The sequence below is a fragment of the Callorhinus ursinus genome, unplaced genomic scaffold (assembly GCF_003265705.2).
Source record: "Callorhinus ursinus isolate GAN/ISIS: 27379988/994484 unplaced genomic scaffold, GSC_fseal_2.0 scaffold15, whole genome shotgun sequence".
NCBI classification, from domain to species: Eukaryota; Metazoa; Chordata; class Mammalia; order Carnivora; family Otariidae; genus Callorhinus; species Callorhinus ursinus.
This window is the reverse complement of record NW_027397077.1, coordinates 12068417-12092347: the sequence shown is the minus strand read 5'-3', so window position 1 is coordinate 12092347 and position 23931 is coordinate 12068417. Positions and strand designations below refer to the sequence as shown.

Genomic DNA, 23931 nt, shown 5'->3' with positions numbered 1-23931 from the left:
GATGTGCAAGGAGAAGATATGAGTGGGAACAGGGCAGGAGTTTTAACCTTATGTCTTAGCCCTGTCTTGGGTTTGCCCCCACATTTCCAGAAGTTCTGTCCTAAGATCTGTTACCTGTTATCTGTTATTGTTCTTGCCCTTTTGTTTTCCTCTTACTTTCCCTTTTTGTTGAGCATCTACTTATTTTTATCCTCACTCATTTTATCATCTCTAAATCCTTTGTCTCTGATTAAATCTGTACAGAAAGAAGAGGCAAATTCATTATGATGCAGTGAAGTTCCAGGATATGAAATACACTAAATATTTCTCCGTGTAGATTCACCCATAAAACCAAATAATTTGTTCAAAAAGTGGTCACATTGAGGTTAACGGGTTCAGAGAACGGAAATTAATAGGGAAATTGCGTAGCGTCCTTGTTGGTTTTGTGTTCTGCTTTGTAGCTGGGTCTTCATTTCAATAACGTGGCTGCCACCATGAAGTTTGAAGCTGTTAAGCTCCCACCTTCCATTCCAAGGCTCCCCTGGTGGCAAGCCAATATTCTTGGATAATTACCTCATGTGTATCTAGTTCTCTGATAGCCAACCAAGTTGCTGCTCAGGGCATCCTATAAAGTTTGGAGTGTTTTGCCTTAAAGTGGCTGGGCTACGGAACAGAGATTGTATCCTGAGAATTTTCGTTGCTGTTCCCTAGACCTTTCTGGGGCAGCCTGGAAGAAGAGAAAGTGAGAGAGGTGTGAAGGAGCCCTGCAAAATTCTCCACAGTTGGGTGGCACAGCACAGAGGTTAAGGGCATGGGGTTGGCCTCTGAAGCCAGACTGACTGACAATCCTGCCTCTGTACTCACTCGTGATGTAACTTGGGCAGTTTCCTCATCTGTAGGAGGAATAATCAAAATATCTGCCTAATAGGGTTGTTGTGAGGATTAATGAGCTAATAAGTATAAGATGCTTAGAGCAGATCATGTGATGTGAGCGTTTTCTGCCTATGGTTATCATTACCTCATAGCAATATTAGAACATGTCTAGACCAGCATTCAGCAAACTCTGGCCCATGGGCCAAATCCAGCTCTGCCACCTGTTCATGTAAATAAAGCTTTATTGGAACACAGCTGTGCCCATTTTTGTAACAAGCTTAGGCTGCTTTCATGGTACAATGACAAAGTTGAGGCAAAGTTGAATACTTTCTGGATTCTGAATACTTTCCACTTGTTCCTTCAGTCTTTCCACATGGTTCGCAAAACCTAAGATATTTACTAGCTATATCTTTATAGAAAAAGTTTGCTGATCCCTGTTTTTAGACTTCAGAAAACATAAGTGAGAAAAGCCATCATCTGTTGTGAAGCATGTAGACTTTTAAAAAACATCTATTGAATATGAATTAAGTTAGGAAAGAGATACTGGGTCATTTGTTTTGTGCGTAGCCTTTGTAGATCTTCAGTTTAATTTCAAAAATGACCTTTATAGGAATATAGGAATATCTGGGTTGTTATTATGTTGGCATTAGGTAATAATGCCCAGTTGTCTTCATCAGCAGTCCAGTCTTATTTCTTTTCAATTTGACTGGGTACCATTTCATAGACAATAAGCTGATATTCATTATATGAGATTGAATTCTTCTTTATAGAAAGTGTCTTTCTTAAATATAAGAGGGCAATCTTAATTCATGTAAATCCCTAGATACACATTCCTAAATAATTTTATGGATTCACATAAAACACCTAGCCAACACAAGGGGGCCTGTTTCATCCTTTGATCAAGCAGTAGGAGGTTTTAGAATTGAATTCAATCCAGCAGAAATCTGTTGGTTACGGTGGAGTAGGCATTGTGCTAGATTCTTAGAGAAGAGAACAAGACAGTTGTGATCACTGTACGGAGGGTGCTCATAGCGGAACAAGGAAGACATTAAAGGATCAGAAATGTGTTGCGTTCTGAGCAAGGCAAGCAAAGCATAATTTGGGAATTTATGACATGGGGATCTGACTTTATAGATTGACCAAGGCTTCTAGGAGATGTCCTCAGAGGGATACATATGAATTATCTGTGATGAAAGGACTGATATGGGAATTAGATGAAGAGCTTTCTAGAAGAGGAAAGCAGTGTGCAAGGGTCCTCAGCATGGTAGGACTTGTTGTATTGAGGGTGCAAATAGAATGCCAGTGTGGCTGGGGGAGTAGGATGAGATAAGACTTTGAGAGGCAAGAGGTAGACCTGGTAGGAGTCATGGGAAGAAGCATGGCCTTTTCCACAGGTAGTGGAAATCCAGTGAGAAGTTTTAAGCAGCAGAGAAATATGATCCTGTTTGTGTACTAGATACTCTGTCCCCTGTCCTGTGGAGAATGAATTAGATGGACCAGTTGGAGCTGGCATCCTTGCTGAACTTGGAGGTGACGGTAGCTTGGGCCAGAGAGGATGTGGTTAGAAGTTGTTCCTTCACTCTTGTGAATACCCCAAGATTGGGCCCTGTTCTGGCAGTAAGGCCTGTCTGGTGGTAGAATAGCCAGTAATCAATTAAAAATGCAAATAAATGTATCATTACAAGTTGTGGTGCATGCAGTGGAGGAGGTACATGGAGTGTGCTCATAACAGTTTTGGTGAGGGGGGTATTGTTAGATTTGATGCCCCGAAAAGGCTCCTCTGAAGAGGTGACATTTCAGCTGAGACCTGAAGAATCAGTCAGGCATGTAGGAGTGGTGGCTGTGAGAGGAAAGGTGGATGGGGGGCAGACAGAGAGGACAGTACATGTCTATGCCCTTTAGTGGGAAGGAGCTAACATTATTTGGAACTGAAAGAAGACTGGATTCTGGATTCTGGGGGTAAAGGTAAAAATGGTTTGGGAGGAGGCTGCTGAGATCCACAGATGTGTGATTCAGTTCTCTGGGAAATGGGAAACCATTTGAGGATTCAAGGGCATGATCTGACTTGTTCTGAAACACTCTTGCTGCTGGGTGGAGAATGACTTAAAAGGGGCCCAAGAGCAGAAGCAGGAGACTGGTGAGAAGAGAGAAGTATCATGGTCCAGGACAGGAAATGATAGTGACTTGAGGCGTTGTGGTAGCAGGAGTGATAGAGAGAAGGGGTCTGCCCACTGTGTTTCCCTATCTGCATTTCTGCATGGTCAGCTCTCAGCAGGGCATCGAAGTACCATGGGATAGATGGAGCCATGGTGTACTGAAGTAGGGGATGCATGTGAGGCGGGTCAAGATGGCAAGGGACCCTACCTTGGGTTCTGCTGGTGGTGAATCTGCTGCCAACTTTGACCATATGGGCTGAGAAGCCTGAGCATATAGTCCAGTCTACGGTGTGAGGAATGTAGAACATCACAATACATTTATTGCTTGACAGTGGGAAAAATAATCATTCCTGGGCTACGATTCACAGACCTACATGACTAGTCTATGCTCTCTGGGTCACCAGACCTACATGAGAGGCCAAGCAGTAAGAAATTTATTTGATGAATAGTAAATGGGAGCCAGACTTGTTAGTTCTGTGACCCTTGTAACTGTGTATGGTCTGCTTGCCAGGAAGAGTGTCTTGTTATTATGTGCCCCTGGATTGAACATCGAGTCCCAAGGAGGGTGAAAAACAGGCTGACCTTTTCCTGTTTCCCTTTGAGTTTCCTGTGGGTGTGTGCCAGTCCTACCAAATGCATCTGGAGGAAGACAAGGGGCATCAGAGAGCACCTGGCTTTCTCCCTGGGATCTTCCATAGGAGGCCCCCACCATCTACTCTCTTCAGCAAAGGCTCTCAGCTGTTGGGTTCCGCTTACATTTAGGGTGATGCTCTATTGATATCTGTGGGTGGAGGTTCTTCAGGACCAGAATAATGGAGAACATTTGAAGGAAGTCAGCTCTTTAGAAATTCTCCAGGGTGAAATACCTACAAAAAACAAACCCTTTTCTTGCTAATTATGACCAGCTTCTGCTGTGTGACCTGCTTCCTAGGTTTTCCCAGCTTGGGTGGGGAAGTCAATAGTGGAGGGCAGGGAGAATGCATATGGGTGCTCTAGAAGAGGGTTTGGGGTAGGGGGAATTTAGTCCTAAGTCATGTTGGAGCTAACTCCTAAGACCTTGGCCCTACTTGTTGCTCTTTGCCGGGAGGAGAGCTGGATTTAAGTAGCCACAGCTGGCCAGATACTTTCTCTTGCAGGAAGGAATATCATGCTCATGACATTTAGCACATTTGTATGTGCTATAAAAATATCTTTAGAATAGTTACGTAGCTTTCTAAAATTTATAGGAATGCTGGAATAATGAATGGTATTTACAAGCTTTAAAAAAGTGGAGTCATCTCAGTGGTTAAAAGTAAAAGCCTTTATTATCGGAAATTCTGCATGCAGTACTCATTGTCAGCGTCCATTGTGTGTGTGTGTGGCCCATCTACTTGTGCAGTCACTTTAGGATCCCAGCTCACTTACCCATGCTTGTCATGACCTTCCTGCAACATTTCCATTAGGATAGCCTTCCAGGAATGCAACTCATTTATTATTAAGGAAAGCATACTGGAAGCTAAATGTATGACACAAAGGGTTTGATAATGCATTCCAAAGTCCATTGTTTGAGGCATTTTGAGTATCTGGTATTCTGGTGTGGGAAGCAAGACACTAAATATGTGTTCATAACATTATATAACACATGATCACATTTATATTTCAAGCTAAGAGTGAAACAGAGAGGGAACATGCTGGAATCTGTTCTAAGCATTTTACCTGTACTAACCTATCAACTCTTCACAGTAACCCTATGAGTTATATACAATTATTTCCATTTCATATATGAAGAAGCTGAGTTACAGAGAGGTTAAGAAACTTGCCAATGGTCACACAGCTAGAGGGTAATGGACTTCTGATGAGAGACCAGGGAGCCTGGCTCCAGAGTTTATGCTACTAGCTCCTGACCTTCAGTGCTTCCTGGAAGATTCTTATAACCCAGAATTGTCTTCCATGGGGATTATACCATTTTACACTCTCAATTATACCTACATCTGGTTATTTAACCAAGAGTTATGAAAACATATGTCCACAAAAAAATTAATACAAGAATGTTCATTGTGACCTTATTCTTTTTCTAATTTTATTTTATCTGAATTCAATAAATTAACATCTAGTGTATTTTAGTTTCAGAGGTAGAGTTCAGTGACTCATCAGTTACATATAACACCCAGTGCTCACTACATCACGTGCCCACTTTAATGCCCATCACCCAGTTACCCTGTCTCCCATCCACCTCCCCTCCATCAACCCTCGGTTTGTTTCCCATAGGGTCTCTTATGGTTTGTCTCCCTCTCTGATTTTGTCTTACATAGCAACCTTATTCTTAACAGTAAAAAATCAGAAACTGTCCAAATATCCATTTAACAAGGGAATGGGTAATCAAGCTGTAGTATATTCATATAATGGAATATCACTTGATTTCAGCAAGAAGGAACTTAGGCACAATATGAATGAGTCTCAAAAACCTTATGCTGAGTCAGCTGAGTCAAAGAAGTCAGACACAGAAGGGCATGTACTGTATGATTCCATGTATACGAAGTTCAAGAACGGACAAAACAAATCCATGCAGATAAAAGTTGGGATAGCAATTACTTCCTGTCAGGGGGCAGGGACATGTGGCTGGGTGATGGCAATGCTCTATATTTTGATTGGTTAAAAATCATTGATTTTTACACTTAATATCTATGCATTTTCTTGTATGTATTTATACCTCACTTATGCACACACACACACACACACACACAAATGCATACAGTAACACATGAAAACTCACCCTACTTCCCTGATCCATTCCCTTCCTCAGTGGTAACCACTGTTTACAGACTGGTGTGGGGTTTCCATCAGTTTCCATTTCAATGGATGTGTGTTTATATACATCCAAATAGGCTTTTATATTTTAACATAAATAAGATCAGACTATATGTATTATTCTGCTACCTGCTTTCATTTTTGATTAACGATATGTCTTGAAGGGTTTTCCATGTCTGTAGTTTAGTTTTGCCTTAATCTTCTTAGTTAGCTTGGAGTTTCAGAGTATGAAAGCACTTGATTTCTTCAGCGAGTCTCCTGCTGGACAATTTGGCAGTTTTCAAATTTTCACTTTGACAGTGCTATGATGAAAATTTTATACATAAATATTCGTGCATATATGCAAGCATTTTTGTAGGCTACTTTCTGAGAAGTGGGTTTGCTTGGGCAAAAGGTGTGGATGCTTTGGTGGATACTACCAAATTGGTTTATAATTTTGCAACCAATTTTTGTCAGTTATACTCTTTCTGACCACATATGAAAGAGTTAGATTCTGGCCTTCTCTCCAACATGGACATTATGAATCTTTTAATGTCTTTGAGAGCAGATAGGTAAAAAAATGGCATCTCTTTCTGCTGAGATTTAAAAAAAGGAAGTTTTGATTTTCTCCTTTATATACAATATACACATGCACATACGTACTTCCTGCTCCACATTCCCTCCCAGCTATGTAATTCTAGAGGCCTCAAAGCCTGATACTTTCTCACCAGCAAGTTAGGGAACACTTTCTAATTTTAATTTTAATTTGATGGACTGTTCTAGTGAATAGCAGGATTCTCTCCTCTCTAACATTCATTCTTAATATAGTAGCCGTCATTGTTAATCTTGATACCTATTGGAATTTTTAAATTTAATCCAAATTCCTTAATGATAGTTGAATTTTGAAAAGTGACATGAAAAGTTAGTTCATTGCTTTATGGACTGGTCAATTTAAATTGAATGATGAAAACTGACCCTACCACTGTACTCTCCAACTAACCTCCATTGGCCCCTCCTCCATAATGGCTTTCTTAAAAATTTGCATCTTGAATATATTTTTAATGGTGTTTCCCTAGAGAAGAAATTTCACCCCAAGGAAACTTTATTTCTGAACATGAAGCAGGTCAGTTTCTGGCAGAGCTTTGGAATCTGAGTTGCCTAGTGGGTGGGAATTTGGGAAGCGAGTATCAATGATAATTGTCTTCTGAGGCAGTATTGCCAGAGGGCTTTGCATTCTGCACCCCCAGAGGTTCTACCTCGCTGAGTTTAGTACAATTGAAAGCTTTACTGAGTTTAGCCCAGTTTATTTATGCATGTGGGTTTACTTCTGCAGGTGGGGGAGATGCAGGTAGTGATAGGTCACCTACAAATTTTATTCTTGGAAATACTGAAGTTATTACTAGCAAAAATCACAATGGTCATTCCTTCAAGAAGTGTCTAGTGAGCTTCTGGGGGAGAGATCTTTCTTTTCATCAGGGAATCTCATATTTTTAAATTTCATGCCTCTCTCTCTCTCTCTCTCTCTCTTCCTACCTCATAAATTGCTATTATAGCCCATGCTTCAGGTAGCCCTAGGGCTTCTCTGAGGGGTACCTGAGAGAGTGACTGTCTAGAGGTGAGGCTCTGCTCCCCTGTCTCATCTACCCCTTACCTTTTTCCTCCCTCTGCCAGTGCAATCCTTCTCCTTTTTTGGTTTTCAAGTAAGCTTTTACTAGAAGAAAGAGTTCTTCGGCTAGAAATGTATTTGAAAATCAAAGCGCTCGTGCAAGGGAGTGTGTATGCTTAATGGGAATCTATTGACATTCATGTGTACAAAGACAAGGTGATCGTTTTCATCACTTTGCTCTGGATCCACCTAATTGCCCAAATCCTGAGCAGTGCCATTCAAAACTCAGCTTTTCTTTTCCAATCACTAGTGTCCTACATCAGGCAGCATTTGAAGGAAAGATTGTAGAATATGGAGATAGGCTTATATCACAATGTCCGAACTTCAGTTTTCCGTTATACTTAGCCACTCATTCATAATTCAGAGAAGCTTTAGGGATGCATGGATTTGAAGGTTTATTTTTTAATTTTTGGATTGAAAAAAACACTGCAGTGTTCTTGAAAGTAAGATCTATGTATGTTCAGACTGCCCTGAGAACTTTGTGGGAGTTCTTTATGCAAATGATATTGGCAATAATAATCTATTTTCTTTTTCAGTGGTACTTGGGGAGAAAACGTTTTAGTAGTTGGTTCTATTTAAGCATGTTCTTCAAAATTATAAAAAGTATTTCTTTATAGAAATATCCTCTACTTAAACAATCTCACTAATAACACTGATCTCTCCATCATATCCTATTACTGGGCATAGACTTTATTTCCTGATCTGGGAAGTGTACTTGCCCCAGGTTAGTATGAGTTTTGGAAATACTATATGCTTGTTCAATTAGGAAGCAAGAGGTTGTTCTCAGCATCTTTTTAGTAACCAAAAGATAATTTTCTTAAAAGATTAGCATGTAGACTTGAGTTGGTAGTTTCAGATGTGTATGTACCATTACTGTATTGGATAAAAACAAGGAAATGTCAGATAAAAATTATCCAATCCAAATGTTGACCAAGTAGATGGCTGTTCTCTCTCACCACAATCCTCTTAATAAGTGTCACCAGGAAGAGTTAAATCACTGCTTCAGCCGGTACTGTAAGTTTTCATAAGGACCAAAGTGTTCAGAATATTTTCATCAGCAGGATTTCTGATAGATCATTCAACTTAATAAGTTCTCTTGAAGTTCATTTTCTTGGAGTGAGAGGGAGTAGGGAAGTATATAATTTTATGAGGACTAGAAATAAAAATTTCTTCTTGAGCGTGGCTTCCATTTGATTAGTAATTGTTTTAATTCGACATGTTTGCTGTGTATCATCTAGTTCTCATCTCATGCGCATTTCCACGAGAGCAGTGATTCTTTCTTGCTTGCTTTGGGAGTGAGGGCTCAGTGACAGAGGCTGACTTAGCAATGCCTGAGGGTGGAGGGGGGCGGGGAAGAGTCCGGAAGGATCCCAAAAGATTCTGCTCTGTGGCCCTCCTCTTTTGGAATCAGTGCTCCCAGGCCCTCTGTACTGCCCTCCTGCCTCCTCACGTGTGAGATTAGATTTATACCAGCTGCCATGGACATGGTTGCCTAAATCTGTGGAATGTTTTGCTAAACGCTGCTGGTGAAATAGTCCACATTAAGCCTAGAACTCCTCCCCCCGCTCTTTTAACCCATCCTTTGTCAGTCTTTTACTCACTTGATCATTTTATGATTTTGCACTTTGACATCCTGTAGATTCATTAAGAACTTTTATTCCAAGCACCAGTCTTTACTTAATATGATGATTAGCCAAAGTGTTATTCTGTTTGAGCTAAGTTATGACAGTGTATTTGATTGGCGCCTTGTAATTGTTATTTTAAAATCAAAGTAATGGATTATGATCTCAGAATAGGAACATGATCCAAAAGAATAATAATAATTAGAAGAGCAACCACTTAGAAGAAAATGAATGCCCCGTCACAGACCAGGGGCCCTGTGTTCCCTGACTACTGCCTACCTTTGCAGTCCCAGGTTCCCAGGAGAGTGGGTTCTCTTCCCCCTCGCCCTGGGCTAGCCTCATTGCAGCTTTCCAGTTCCTAGAAGTAGTTGGTTCTTTCTTGCCTTGGGAATTGCACTTGCTGTTCCCTCCACTTGGGGAGCACCTCCACTGGTGATTTCTTGGCTGGCTCCTTGGAATCTTATCCACTGTCTCACCTCCTTGGGGAGGTTTCCTGGCTACAGTGCCTAAAGTCATCTTCCTACCCCATGCCTGTCCACACGTGCAATGCACATCGTCATTTGTCACAGCATGCAATTTATTTCCTCTCCATTAGGAAACCTAAGTTGTGTCTCCTTGGTACTGGTCTGTCTCTCCCACTGGACTTCAAGCTCCATGAGTTGGGTGGAGACTATACATGTCTCATTCACCATGGCAGCCCCAGTGCCATCCTGGCACTTGGCATTAAGTGGTGCTTAATACATACTTGTGGTTGAATGAATGGAATATTCTGAAGTTTCAAGTTTTCCTGAATCCATATCAATATATTCTATCCTTAGTACTTTTGTTGTTATAACATATTATCTTCCAGTGGTTGAATTTAACCACACTCTGCTGACTTTTCTCAGGCATATGAAGGATCAGAATAAGAAGGTGGCCAACCTCAAGCACAACCAACAGTTGGAAAAGAAGAAAAATGCCCAATTACTGGAAGAAGTCCGCAGGCGAGAAGATAGCATGGCTGACAACTCACAGCACTTGCAGGTGAGCTCAGGCTTCTCCTCTTAAAACCTAAATAATTGGAGATTAACTGTCTCTGACATATACCCATTGCTGTGGAGAAATATGAGCAGAAATGGGGGACTTGCCGTAGCTCTTAGTCCAGCACTAACAGTGTACTCCCAGAGAACCCAATAGGTCTTTACAACTGTGGAGCATCATTTTCAGAATTGCGCCCAAGAAGAGCTGATTATGGTGGAAACTAATACTGCACAATATCTTGGTTTCTGTACCTCACCTTAAAAGGTAAGGGTTGTGTTTACATAGTTGGCAAGAAGCTTAAAACATAGAAATGTCCTCCTTTTACAATTATATTTCAGTGGTTTTGGCGTTAGTAGAAGGGAAATGTATGCGTATTATCACAGAAGGTATTTGAAAAAGGATGCATTAGGTTGATCTCCGTTTACAAAACTGGTTTTGTTTTGTTCAAAACTCTGAGGCTCTGAGACACATCATTATTCTGTCTTCTCTATGAAATATAGTTATCTCTGAATGGACAGCCCTATCTCAGAAACCAACTGGCTGACTGAAAACATCAATTTTTCCTCATTAACCATCCTTATTTTTGGCAAAGGAGCTGTCCCCATGTGCTCAATAAAACGTTCAAGCTAAAACAGGGCATTTGCTTTGAAGTTCCTTTATTTATTCGAGTGTGCCTTTAAACAGAACAGTTCAAGTTCAACTTGGCCAGAGTTCATGTTAAATTTTGCTTATTAATTAGTGTCTTTCTCCAGTTATATATTGGGTTTCCTCCTTGGAGATAGAAGGAGTTAGATAGTTTCAATATGTACTCACAGTTCATCTTTTTAATTGACCAAAAGGGAAATAAATAATTATTCTAGAGTAGGAAAAACAAGGAAATATCTTGCACAGAGCATGGCACATGGACGTTACTTAGTCAATATTGGTTTCTTTTTTCTCTGTGTCCTAGAGGTGCCTTAATGGTTTCAATCAAGGCCCTTTGCATGGATGGCTGATTTGGTTAGCATAAGAATAGCATTAAGTCCTTTGTTCAGGCTTGGGACCACTTGAGCATGGACTGGTAGCTTATTTGAATCCACAGCTTTCTTAGTGTTCATGTCCCAGGATTTGGGTCTTAGTTTTCCCACCAATCATATGAGGTATTAGATTGGAGCCTACTGACTGAGATCATGAGAACTAAAACTTGTAGAACATTTTATTGCCTTGCCGGGCATATATTCTCATTTGTTCCTCACCTCAAGGTTGGTGATTTTACATTTGGTAAAACTGGAGTCAGCCTTCAAGAAACTAATGTAGAGGACTAATCAGAGTAGTAGTTATCATGTATTGAGTTTTTCAGTATACTGGGTGCTGTGCTATATACTTTACAGCACCTTTTTTTTTTTTAAAGATTTCATTTATTTATTTGAGAGACAGAGCAGAGTGAGTGAGTGAGAGAGAGGATGTGCGGGGGGCGGGGATGGAGAGAGAGAGAGAGAAGCAGACTCCCTGCTCAGCAGGGAGCCTGAGGTGGGGCTTGATCCCAGGACCCTGGGATCATGACCTGAGCAGAAAGGCAGACACTTAACCAACTGAGCCACCCAGGTGCCCCAGCGCTATTTAAATCTTACATGAGCTGGGTTAGTTGGAATTCTTAGTTGCAACTGATAGGAACACAACTCAGTCTGAAGTAAGCAAAAAAGGGAATCAATTAACTGAAAGGCCAGGGTGGACTTCAGGCCTGACTACACTCAGATATTCCAACACTGGCATCAGGAATCTGTCTCCATCCTACTTATAGGTGCGCTTTGCTCTTTGTTGCTTTGATTCTTAGGAGAGCTGTCCACAGTGATGCTAGCCATGGCCATCAGCAGCCAGCCTCCATTATGGGTGCAGTCATGCTCGGAGAGCAGAAAGGTTCTTTCTTAGTGGTTCTAGCAAAAATTCAAACCTGAAAGAATGCATATATTGGCCAGGCCAGGATGTGATCACCTGGAGCCTAGGGGATAGAGGTTAGCTACACCCAAATCCTATGGGCTGAGAGTGGGAACAGGTGACCTTACACAAGAAAGAAAGGTGTGTGTTACTAGAAGGGATGCTGGACAGTGAAACCATAGAGATCCACTACAGTCATCAGATGGGGTAGATAAGCTGTTATCCCATTTGATATACGAGAAGAAGGAGGCTCTGAGAGGTGACATAATTACTTAGCTAGTAAGTGGCAGAGCCAGGACTCAAACTTAGATCTGACCATCTTTAGATGGTGAGAGTTCAGGAAAAGAGTTCTAAAAGAGGATGACAAGAAAACTGTGGAGTGGCAGAGAGTCTTCATGGAGTGAACAGGATTAGAGCTGATGTGGGAGGGACACAGCTAGTAGGGAAGGCACTCCAGGCAAGAGAACTGTCAGCAAATGTATATAGAGTCTGCACAGAGCAAGGTATGGTAGGGCACAAAACGTAACAGACTGATTGATTGTGGTGTCAGTTTTCAGTGAGGTAAGTGTTAACCATCTTTCTTTAACTGACTCTGGAGCTAGAATGCCCACGATTCATTCCAAGCTCCAGAATTTACTCACTGAATGTCCTTGGGCAGGTGACTTTCTCTTCCTCATGTCTGTTTCCTGTCTGTAAAATGGGAATAATAATAATTGCATCTACTCCAGAGTTGCTCTGAGGATTAAAGAGTCAATGCATATAAAGAATTTAGAATTATACTTGGCATAAGCTATGCTCACAATAAGTATTAATGATTAATTGTTATTATGATAACAAGGAAAATGTAAAAGGAACATTTTGTGAAATTGTTGTCTATGATATGCATGGGCATTTATACAGTTCTACTCTGATATGCGTTGAGCATCAGACTTGCTGTCTTTTCTATATATAGTCATTTCTTTCCTAAGGACACATCTAGTTATGGAAATTAATGTCTTGTTTTGACTCATGAACTTTTGCATAGCAATATTTTTATAAGGGGCTTCTTGATAACTACCTCATAGACCTATTCATAAAAGATAGCATGGTCTGGAATTGCTTAGTTGCATTCCTGACCACCCCAAATAAAGGATAGCATTTGAAATGCAATAAAAAGTAATCACGATTAATTTTGATGAAAATGTCTCTGGTTAAGGTTAATAGAGAATGAAACTCCCACTTTCTTGGATTGTTAAGCAGATGTACTCAGATGCCGTAATTATTGCCTTCTGAAGACAGAACTTTCCTTTCTTGGGGCATTTGATTTTTTAATATCACTGTTGTTTTAAGTATTTCCTGTTTATGAGTTAGCTTCTTCAGCCTTTTAATAAGTGTCTGTCAACTGGGATCTAGTTTGGTTGGTTGGACAGTTGGTTGACTGGTTAGTAGTTGTGGGATTGGCACCGACTAAATTTGGTTTATTCTATACTAGTTTTTTGTAAGGGTTAGACATGCTGACTTAATGATTTTGATCAACGAAATAGGTATCATATCCAGAAAAATCTCAGGTAGAGTATTAGATGAGGTTCCAAAGGAGAGATTGAAGAGATTCAATGAGTTATGAAAATTGGAGACAAAGTTGAATGTATTCAAACCAGGACATAATCGCAACAGGCAAAAATTGGGCTATTTCAGTCCAATCTGGATATATAGTCATGCTAAGAAACATTTCACAAGCCCAACCCTCTTTAGTTCTTAGGTTTATAGTTTTATGGCAGGAATTGCAAACTCAGATGCCTCCAGGGTCTAGGCTATTAGCATAAATAAGAAACAGGTTTGCATGTAAGAAAAAATTATGATGTCTCATTCTGTCAGCCTGTCTTAATTTAAATTTTTGGTAGAGATGTATCAGTTAGCAGTTGCCATAATAATGCTGTGTAGCAAATCATCCCAAAACTCAGTGACTTTGAAGTATCAATAGTTACTGTCACAGATTTTTCAGATTGACTAAGTGGCTCAGCTTCTCCAGGGTGGGCTTGAATGGGCGTGCCTGTTTCTCACTGCAGGTCTGTGGGTGGCTGGAGTAGCTCCATTCCACATATGTTTATTCTGGGAGACTGAGGCTGAAGGGGGTCAGTGCCACAGGGTTAACTCTTCTGATGACAGTAGCAGAGGCACAAGAGAGTAAGCAAAAACTCACAAGGTCTCATAAGGCCTAGACGTAAACTGACACTGATTTTCACCTCACTGCACTGGCCAAAGCAAGGCACATGGCTGAGCAAATAAGCAGAGATTAGGGAAGTACACTCTACCCATGAAGAGACCATTTTAAAGGGGCAGATACAAGGAAGGGTGAGGACTTGAGACCAGTCATTCAAACTGTCAAAAGAGACAAGATTTGTGGAAATATTTCTTCATAAGAAAAAACAATAACATAAACATAATGAAAAATTACAGCCACAGTGGCCTTAGTACACGGATATGATAGAGGGTAGTAGGGACTGTGAGGAACTCAAGAGCCCATGGCTCATCAAAAGGAATTGAGACCACTAAGCTTTGACCGAATGCTGCCATAAAGGTGGCCTAGGGTGGAGGGACCCTCTGATTGCCATAAAATATAAATTTTTATGTGAAATTTATGGATTTGGTGCTTTTTTTTTAAACACTCTGGATCCAGTGAAGCACATGTGCAGATGAAATGACTGTTGGCTTGTAGCCTCTACTGTGGTCCCACTGGCTTCACGGGATATAGGTAAAGAGACTAGCACCCTGGCTAGCTCAGCTTGATCCATCCAAGAGAGAGGGCAGTTTAGTGCATTTGTCCTGAGTCCTTTTTTTTGTCTGAAAATACCTCAAATACCTTGAATTATTATTCCTCGGGGAAATGCCCACAATCTATAGGAATAGAGAGTTTTCTTGATTTAGCTTCTTACATCATGTTTTGGAGAATTTGGCAAGGAGAGCAAGAAGGGAAAGATCAAAAACCATGGAACTAAACTGTCCAGTTTTCAAATATTGGCCCTTGTTATTATTAGCTCAGGACTTTGAGTAAGGTAGGGAACCTCTCTGACTCTCACTTTTTTTCATCTATAAGTAGGAATTACAATCTCCATTGCCCTGGGAAGGTTAAATAAGATGAGCTTTATGAAAGGGCCTAGCACAATACCTGATCTATGTGGGGTTCAGTTACTAGAGCTTTCCCCCAGAGAGACTGATAATGAGCATTTAACCATAGAAGACAGTGACCATTGGGAGTATCGTCCAACAAATCCTTTGCAACTATTTTATACTGATGAGCAATACAGATATAGAGCACACACCAGTAAATGAAAGTTTCCAATAAAGCATTAAACAACATATTGGGCAATAAGGAGGAAAAATTAAAACATTTTTCAAGTTTATGTTGAATTGTGTGTGAAAAGTAAATGTAAAAGATCGTTGGTTTTTTTTTTTTTTTTTTTTTGTATAATTCTGTAGAACTGTTCCCCAGGACACAGATTATGGAGGATGATATTTATGTCTGGCCTTGGGGCTTTGGGCTTCTGTGTGTCCCATTAGAGACTGCATGGAGATCTTTCAGCAAGGTGTCTTTCCGGAGATTCACACTAAATCGTCATTACCAGAATGTGATGTTTTCCCACCCCCCACCCCCAACCTCTAGCTATTTCTTGCTGAGTAAATATGCCAATTTGAAATCCCGTTGGACATCTTTGTAGATTTTGGCTGCATTTTTCCCCGTGCAGTTATCGAGTTAATGAACTAACATTCTAAGAAATGCACAAGCCAATATTTTATGCTCTTTTTCTGTTGTATGTCTGCAGAATTCTCTTCAATTTATTGCCTGAAAACTAAAGTCTGTTCTTGTGTGCTTCCGTTTCCAAATTATAGGTTCCCAGGGAACTGTAAAGTTTCTTCTCTGCCAGTGGTTAAACCTGAGTGTGATCAGTTAGAAAGCAAATGAATGTTCCCATTTATTCTTGTCCTTTTAGTAGAGTTCTAAAAAATAAGAAAAGCTAGAAAGACAATTTTATTTTTCAATTTGTGCAAGTTTGTATATCCATATCTGTTTTCCAAGGGGACTTCCTTTACTTTGCTTCTCCAATTAGAGTTGGAGTCAGCTAACCAAGGAAGTGTAACAAACAACATAAACCTCAAAGAAATGCATTGCTTTCAGCAAAACATACAGTTCATTATGAAGTTCCGAAGTGTTGGTAAGTTGTTTCTTTGCAGAGGGACACATATGATTTAAGCAGCAATTTTTAAGCCTCATATCTGTATGTTCATCTCTCCAAGTCACTGAGTTAAGTTCATTTCTCTTTCGATTTCCTAAGCTTAAAATTGTTACTCTAACTGTGATCTATGTTCATGTGTTATGGTACACTTCTAAGTACTGCCATTAGAAGAAACCTGACCAACAGAGTTAAGAGATTCATCATTGTCAAAACACGTTTATTTAGTTGCTGGTTTTTCATGGCTGTTCGGTAGGCACAGTGTAGTGATTTAGGGAGGCTCCATTTCAGCCATCTTGTTCAACATATGGAAATATGGGAAAAGTCATCCGAACACAGGTTTAAAAGAAAAATCCAAATTGAACAAATTGTTCAAATTTGCATTAAAATTTAATATGATTTTTTTAACACTGTTAAGTGTTTTGTTTGCCTTGCAATTTTCTGTGTTGATGGCTAGAGATTGGGACGTTCCATTAAACTGTGAATAAACTCTATTGCATTGTTGAAATGTGGACTGAGCCACATCCAACATTTCCAGACTCTGTTCATGGTTTCAGACAACAAGAAATACTTAAGTATTTGCAAGTCTGCGGAGGACACAGAACATTGGAGGGTAGGACTGAGGTTTAGTACAGAAGTGCTTTCTTTCCTTGGGGATTTATGTTGACATTTGTTTTTCTTTCACACTATAATCCCCCACGAGCCAAAGACGACTTTTGTTGTAGCAGCTCCCTACAGGCAGTCTCAGAAAATCTTATTTGACAATCAGTTCTGGTAGCCTTGAGTTGAGTCATTACTCTTTGTAGTAACTCACAGACTGTCAGGGGTGACAAGGCACCCTGTGCAATGTATTTGGGAACTAACCATTTGTTAGAAATGTTCCAAGAAGCTAAGTGAAATCGTGTAAATAAAACTGTTGTATGTGGGGTTTTTCTTCTTTCCTCCCAATAAAGTATTGCTTGTTTTTCCAAATGTGCAGTAACTCGCATGTTTCTTCTGAGAAATGTCTTCTGCTTTTTCTTGAGGATTTGTGACCTAATCCTCCACTTCATACAGCCCCTATACAAACACAATATATTTCTATGGAAAAGAGAAGTTTACCCTTAATCAAGTGTTGCCTAATCTACCTACTAAATTACCCCCTGGAGACAGTGTGGGACTCATTATTCTTTTCTGAAGGGTTTTCAGGTTTCACTCCATTAGTGGCTCTTAGTCCTCAGGAAAGTGAATGTTTGTTTGTCAAAGGCTGAAGATCCTACAGAATGAAATGCAACATATTTGTCAAATAAAATCATTGTTATTATGGAAGCAGAGTCCTGAATGCTCTGGAATGACAATGCTTGTTGGGGGATGGAGAAAGGAACCTTGATGGAATAATATGGTAATCTCTTATTCATTTTAAAGGAGGTTCCTAAGGAGGATCAGACTATTTTTTAGATATTATTCCATTTTCTCTTTTTGGTCCCTGAAATATAAATTGATAAGGGAAAGTAAGCATGCATCCTCCTGTGCTTTAAAAGATTTAGAAGTGAGATTTAGAAGTGTCCATAGGTGTGCCTCAGCTCTAGGGAAAGAGTGGGGACTTGCGGGGGCAGAGGAACCTGCCTTTTCTCTGTTTACCATTTTTTTTAAAGATTTTATTTATTTATTTGAGAGAGAGCACAAGCAGGGGGAATGGCAGGCAGAGGGAGAGGGAGAAGCAGGCTCCCTGCTGAGCATAGAGCCCCAGGTGGGTTTTGATCCCAGGACTCTGGGATCACAACCTGAGCCGAAGGCAGACACTTAACCAACTGAGCCACCCAGGCTCCCCCTCTGTTTACCTTTAACTCTGACCTCTGGGCTTACTTTAAGGTGAGGCTTGGGCCATAAACTGGAGACATCATTTTAATATGTTTTTTTTAAAATCACTGCAGATGATCAGATTAGTCAACAACAACATTTCAGCCAGAGCCCTGGGTGCTTCTCAAAGTGCTTCCATGGGATGATTTTCAGGCTGGATCCTCCCATTGACCTTGAGGATCGAGTGAGGCAAGTTTGTGTGTGTGTGTGTGTGTGTGTGTGTGGTTTTTTTTAAATTTTTTTATAGATGGGGAAACTGAGCCTCAGACAGTTGTTCATTGACTCATCTGCAATCATAGGTCTCATTAAAGGCAAAGCTTTGAGGAGGTACCAGGGCATAAGAGTTTTTCCTGTGGACAGACTAAAGCTCAGCTTTTGGGAACTGAAAAAATTGCTTTCCCTGGCAAAATTTTCTGAACCAGAAGTTGTGCTTTAAAAGCCACTGAGAAAAGAGACTTTTAGGGTGTGTGCTTGAGAGCATCTGTATGTCTTTCCATTCTGCTTGAATCTAAAGCAATGTGGTATAATATTCAAAGTAGATACAATGAAGGTATTACTGAGGAAGCCACATTTTGAAGGCAAGGGGATTGAAAGAAGAAAATAATTCTGATAGCATACCTTATTATTTTTTTTCAAAGGTAGAATTCATATGGCAAACTCACACACATGGGCCCTGGAAATCCCTAAAAGGCAGTCATGTTCAACATACATCAAAAGAGCCAGTACAGTTAAACCAGCTCTTCCTGGCCAGGGTAATTATGGCACGTTTACCCTGAGATATGGCTACCAGAGGTTAGTCAGGGGGGCACCTGCAAATCACAGTGCATGTCACCCCAACATCAATAACCTCTTTCTAATAGATGTTGGTATTTCAGCGTGTCGCTATGCAAGGCAGAGACCTGGGCATGGTTAATTTTTTAAAAATGTTAACTTTGACGTATGACTTGTCCAGAGCATTGCTAAGCTGTATATTCAAACACTCCAGATTAAGGAAATGACAATCAATGACATGGGCAATGATTTAGATGGAAATCTTGCAAAAGGAAAATACAACTATAAAATCTGTTCCTAGTCATTTAATAGTCTGTCCTGTAATAGATATTTGGGAAGTCGGTAATTTGAATTTATGACACTTTTAATTTCTTCTCTGGTATTACACTTTCCCTCTACATCTTACTTGTTTATGCTGCCTGGAAAAACCCTGCAATGTTAAGCAGTCATAAGTTTTCTTTCTAGGAAAGACCTAAGATTTTATTTAATACAAGCCTCTTGCTTTGCTGATGAGGGAAGTAGGGTCCAGCAAAGGCACATGAACTGCCCAGGATTCCAGAGGGAGTTATTGGCAGAGGGGAGACCAGATCCCAGGCCTTTTGCATCCTTGTCCGATGCCCCTTGTGTACAGCCCACTGGTTCCATAAGACATGTCTACCTTCAGTAGGATTTGAGCCATGAACCCGTGAGCCCCAAGGTGGGGCCTGTGCTCTTTCAGCAGTGGATATTAGATTGGCTGTTCAAGATGACATGAAATGATTCCTCACAATAAACTAAACTTTCTGCAAAGCCTATGAACAGGGTATTCTATCATCTTCTATGACTCTTTTATGTCTTTAAAATTAGAACAACTAAAAAGGTAGCAAATCGGTGGTGAAGAAAATTGTGAGAACAGACTGCGTAGCTGAGGACTTTTTAGATGCTAAATAAAGATCAGTTTAAGTTTCTTTATCTTTGCCACTTTCCTCATTCAGCAGAGGGATGTCACCTGTAAAAGGAACTCAGAAAGTCTCTTACCATGGAAAAGAAATGCAGATGGCTTAGACATGTCAACAATTAGAATACTAGCTGCTACTTTTTTTTAAAATTTTTTTATTGTTATGTTAATCACCATATATTACATAATTTGTTTTGGTGTACTGTTCCATGATTCATTGTAGCTGCTACTTTTTACTGAGCAATGAACTATTCCAAGGGTAATGTCTTTGGTGGAGTTCCCTGAGAAAGAGTGAGATTAACATGCAGGAGATCTACTGGGAGGGTTAGGGGAAGCTCTCCTCTTTGACGACCATGGCAGATACATGCTGCTGATCTCAGGACTCTTGCCTACCCAGCTTCACACTTCTTTTCAATACAAGCAGCTATTGGAGCGCCTGGGTGACTCAGTCGGTTAAGTGTCTGCCTCCAGCTCAGGTCATGATCCCAGGGTCCTGGGATAGAGCCCCACCTTGGGCTCTCTGCTCAGCGCGGAGACTGTTTCTCCCTCTCGCTCTACCTACTTGTACGCTTTCTCTCTCTCTCTCTCTCTCTCTCTGTTAAATAAATAAATAAAATTTTAAGAAAAATACAAGCAGTTGTTAAAAACCAATCCTAGTTGGCCAAGTTGTTCTGTATACGTACTGACTTGTTCAATCTTCCCAAGAAATGAATGAGGTAGCTATCATCTCTGGAACCACCGTACAGTTGAGAAGGTTGAGACTTGGTGATGTGAACAAGAGAAAGAACTGGCATTCTTTCTCAGGTCTCAGCTTTGAGTGGGGCACCCCTCCCTCCTGTGCAAGCTGTTTTGTTATATGCTCACTAGCCCCAGTAATTATGGCAACAGTGAAAATGATGGTCAGGCTACTCCAAAAATGGAAAAAATTAGGTAGCATAAACTTGGGTAAAGAGGCTTCACATGAATTTTATGGGATAGTGGATAAGTTTCTTTTAACTAATGAAATAGACTGAAATGCTTCTTCAAGGCATGCAGAGGTCTGCGCTGCGTTCTGAAGTAGTCCCACCGATGTTTTTTGAGGACTTCTCTGTACCAGGTTCTGTGCTACATGCTGGAATTTAACAGTTGGCAAGACAAGATTCTTTACCCTTGAATATCTCAAGATCTTTTCTTCTGAGTAAAGATGTCCTTCCCTGGCATCTGACTTGCAGCAGCTTCTGCAAGTGAGCCAGGCCATGTGTTCCTTGGCAGCTGCATGCTCTGGAATAGAAGACCATTGGGAAGAGGTAACTATCAGGGTGTGTCTATAGCTGGAGCCTTGGCTCTGGCAGGCCAGAGCAGAAGCTTCCAGAAGGCTATCTGAATCACAGTTCTGCCATGGGATACAAGGATCTGAGTGAGTGAGGGATGAGAGTACCAAGGGAGCTGGGGATCTGGGTTCTAGTCTAGGCTCAAGCACTAATTAGCCATGTGACCTTAGGCACGTGATTTTTTTTTTCCCTTCTTTGAGCCTGTTTTCTCATCTACAAAACAAGAGGCTTGTACTGGGGTAAGACCCCTTTCAATTCTGAAATCCCGGCATCCTGAGACTAACTGAAGGGTGCCTGCATGTGATGATTAAAGGTGCCATCCAAGAGGGCAACCATGGCCAACTGGGGATGTTGCTGCTCAAATGAAGCATCCGTGTCTGTGGCAAGGACATCCTTCAGTTGAAATCCACTGGTCTCCTTCAATACCAGCCCTGTAATATGTTATTTGGCTTCAAGTATCATTTATTCTAAACTCTTTCTGTTCTCTATCTGAAGTGCCACGCCTGCCATTTTGAGAAGACTTTTGTAGTGTGTACTAAAACAGGTTTTCTTTCTTCAGAGTAGTCGGTTATAATAACACATCCAGCAGTTGCTACTTTTTAACTAAAAGATAAAGATTAGAAAAGTGACAGCCTGGACACAAGATACACAATGCAGGGACTCCTCAGAATTGAGCCACCTGGGTTACAGACTTCTTTCTCAAGGGCAGGAGCTATGTGGCTTTTAAATGTAATTGTTGGTGAAGTAGACTATTATTTTAATAAGCCACTATGTCATAGAGGCTATTTCCCCCCCTCAACTATGTGGGTCATAATGAACTGTGGGAAAATGGAAAGAGACTAATTTGACAAAAACCGGGTTGATACTGTCTAGGTTTGCATTTCCCAAAGCATGTTTATCAAAGTGAAGTTCTATGAGATACCATTAGAAGAAAGGGTTCCATTTGTCAAATGCTTTTGGAAAATAATACATACTCTGTTCTTCACTTGGAGAACCACCATGCATATTAGCATAGTAAAGACTCTGAGAAGTTCTGTACTCAAGTTTAATGTTCTTTAATCCCAAATTTCTCCAAATCATTTAACAAAAAGATTTTTTTCCCAGGAACATCTTATTAACATTGCAAAGAGTTAGTATTTTATGGAACTTGAGTAAATGCTGATCTAGACAATTCACAGTGCTGATAACTGAGATATGCAATCAGCTCTTTAATTACAGTCTGAGGTTGAAAACTGCAGTGACACTTTATTAAGCATAAAATTATCTTTGCTGAATAAGAATCCACCTGGGCATCTTGCATGGCTTTGCGCCTGCCACTTGATTAAAAAGCAGTTTTATTAGAATGATTGGCCAAGAAAATTCTACTTCTGATATACCTTTTAAAAATTGTACCTCATTAAAAAAGTTGATGTGAAGCAAACTTGAAAAATGGTGAAGTAATATATTGAAGAACTATCACTATTTCCTTCTGTCACTTCTTGACTTTGGGATCTACATTGACTTCTGATTATAAACTCACATTATGCTATGCCCCAAATCCAAATTAGATGAAGAATGTTTTGGAGGAAGATGTGGAAATTATTCCAGGCTTAAATATAAAATTGCATTTTTTTTTAGGTATCCATTGTCAATGCTCATTTGGACGCAGTTTTGCCCTCTTCCTGCTAAAGCCGTTCTTTGGCACCATGGACTATAGTGCTTTAGGTTCCTGCTATGCTGTCAAAATCAATTATATGGGTTGAAAATGAAGCACAGAGTGTCCCTGTGTCATTACCAGCAGGCTTGTTTTTATTTTGGTTGTACCTTTTTGGCTGTGAAAGGATTCTTTTGAGAAATTAGAAAACCACAAATTTGAACATGTTAACAGTTAAACAATATAACCTTGAAATGTATGTATGTCTCTTGGATGCCTGAGTCTGATCATAAATGGGCCTATAATTTCTGAATGAACTGCACCTCTCTTAACCTGGCTTGATGATGGCTTTACCCTTTTAGTCATCTTTCAAGGTTATTTTGCCCCTTACTCTAAATGGGGGATTAAGGCCATACTAGACTGCGGCTCGGTCACCTGGACAAAGTTTCACTTCACAGGAATTGCCACATGTACACGAGAGTCCAATGTTTGAGACAGGGTGGTAGTTAGAAGTGCATCTTTAGGGGCTTGGAAGTCTGGGAGGTATATTATGGGCAATAGGAGGACCCTCTTTTCAGTTGTAATAGGTTTTGTAATATTTTTAATTCTTTTTTTTAAATAAATAAATTTTATTTATTTATTTGACAGAGAGAGACACAGTGAGAGAGGGAACACAAGCAGGGGGAGTGGGAGAGGGAGAAGCAGGCTTCCCGTGGAGCAGGGAGCCCGATCTGGGACCATGACCCAAGCTGAAGGCAGACACTTAACCATCGGAGCCACCCAGGCGCCCCTGTAATGTTTTTAATTCTTCAGTCTTATTTTATCCCACATAAAAATAAGGTCATACATATCTCTATGTTTTAAATGCTTATGAAAGCCAAGTTTCACTTATATATTCATTCCTTCCACAGCCATTTGTGTCAGGTTTTGTAGTAAACCCTTGGGTTTCTAGGACCAGGTTCTTGCTTCTCCCTCACCCTGTCTAATGGACAGAAAAAAATCATAAAGACATAATCACAATGTAAGATGGGGGAATAGGCCCAAATAGATTTTTTTTTTTTTTACGTTGGATTAGGCAGCAGTGTAAGTTCAGAAGATGAATATTCTAAGCAAAGGCAGCCTGAATTTTTCCATCTAAGCCACCTTCTGCAGCTTTGTTGGCATTCCCTGTAAATGTCTTCAGGCTGAGGGCTGGGCCCTTTCTCTGGTTCTGATGAGAACTTTCTTCCATCATTTA

The 23931-nt window shown here is 40.4% G+C and overlaps 1 protein-coding gene across 7 annotated transcripts in view; it reads left to right on the top strand.

Moving 5' to 3' along the window:
- ERC2 (ELKS/RAB6-interacting/CAST family member 2) overlaps positions 1-23931 on the top strand; it is a 985383-nt gene that overhangs the window by 515857 nt on the left and 445595 nt on the right. For all 7 annotated transcript variants that reach the window (XR_012380904.1, XR_012380905.1, XM_073901383.1 and 4 more), the window contains one exon: positions 9950-10085. Coding sequence is in view for 5 of the 7 variants with exons in the window: in XM_073901383.1 (XP_073757484.1) it covers positions 9950-10085 (136 nt within the window). In the remaining 2 variants the exon portion in view is untranslated. The remainder of the gene's footprint in view (positions 1-9949; positions 10086-23931) is intronic.